Source organism: Fulmarus glacialis, unplaced genomic scaffold (assembly GCF_000690835.1).
Source record: "Fulmarus glacialis isolate BGI_N327 unplaced genomic scaffold, ASM69083v1 scaffold19968, whole genome shotgun sequence".
Classification (NCBI taxonomy): Eukaryota; Metazoa; Chordata; class Aves; order Procellariiformes; family Procellariidae; genus Fulmarus; species Fulmarus glacialis.
Window position 1 is genome coordinate 8,541 of NW_009230370.1, and position 1,191 is coordinate 9,731.

The 1,191-nt window shown below is 59.7% G+C and overlaps 1 protein-coding gene across 1 annotated transcript in view; it reads left to right on the top strand.

Annotated features, from left to right (window-relative positions):
- TSPEAR (thrombospondin-type laminin G domain and EAR repeats) overlaps positions 1-1,006 on the top strand; it is a gene marked incomplete at its 5' end in the record, with an annotated part of 9,287 nt that extends 8,281 nt beyond the window's left edge. The window contains 3 exon segments of the mRNA XM_009584203.1: positions 1-108; positions 467-568; positions 874-1,006. The exon segment at positions 1-108 is cut by the window's left edge and continues 32 nt beyond it. Of these exon segments, the coding sequence (XP_009582498.1) occupies positions 1-108; positions 467-568; positions 874-1,006 (343 nt within the window).
- Between the last annotated feature and the right edge of the window lie 185 nt (positions 1,007-1,191).

Here is a 1,191-nt window from a genome sequence, read left to right on the forward strand (position 1 = left end):
CAGCGGGATGCCGGCACCCTCTAACTTCTACGCCATCAACTCCTCCATATATGAGCTGAACATCACTGCCCAGATGTTTGTCAAATTCCAGGATCTCCTCACCTACAGGTACCCGTGCAATGAGCCAGGGTGCTCCTCAGGCCATGTCCTTCCCCTGAGCAACCTGGAGGTCTCCTGGAGGGTTCATGCAGGCTTACATGCTGCCGGGGACCAAGACTGATGGGGAGGGCAATGGGTGACAGGTCCTTGGCACCAAATCCCAGTGGGAGCTAGGAGAAGGCCCTGGATTTGGCAACAAGGGTGGATTTCCTTTCAGGAACAGCCTGGGAAGAGCAGGGTTTTCTGTGTATCATCAGGGTGGCAGAGATTGGGGTGGGGTGGGCTCAGCCCCGCGGACAGGCAGCCCCTTCCTCGGTTGGCCATGGGGGGGCCACCTCACCTGCCCCTCTGCTTGCTTCATCCCCAGTGCCCTGGACTGGGAGTTCTTCTCGGTGGGAGACGACTCTTTTCTGGTGGTGGCAAACTCCTTTGATGGCTTCACCTTCTCCGTTAACAGTATTATCTACAGGTACTGCTGTGGGAGGAGGGCAGGGTTGGGTGGGTCGGTGGTTGTTCCCAGCAGGAACGACCCTGCCGGGAGCCCAGCGCGGGGGCAACCTCTGCAGATGCTGGTGCATCTGCCCAGGGAGGACAGATAGGACTGCTCCCTGTTTCTGGAGAGGTTTCCGGGTAGGAATGAGAAGTCCCAATGAGGGATATCCCACCCTGAACCACAGCGGGGAGGTGGGAGATGCCAGCCCCACGGCTTGGCTTTCCTGCCCGCTTTCAGGTGCCTAGCTTGTGCCCCAAGAGCTAACTGCCCTCCCTGTGCAGGTGGCAAGGCTATGAAGGCTTCGTAGCGGCTCACCACCTCCCCACCGTTGGCTGTAGAGACTGGGAGGCAAAAAAAATCTCCTCTAGTGCCAAGGAGCCACTTTCCAAGGTGCTCAAGCTGAAAACCACCTGAGGTGGCTGAGACACGCTCAGCTCATCGCCAGGATCGGGGCGAGCTGGGCATCGAGGTGAAGACGGACCACAGAGCCCAGGAACGGCTGGAGCGTCAGCCCTGCAGCTGGCTGGTTGTGCACTCCGCAGGAGGGGGAGGAGGAGGAGAGGAGCTCCAGGGCTCCCTGCAACCCTGCTTTGGTGCTG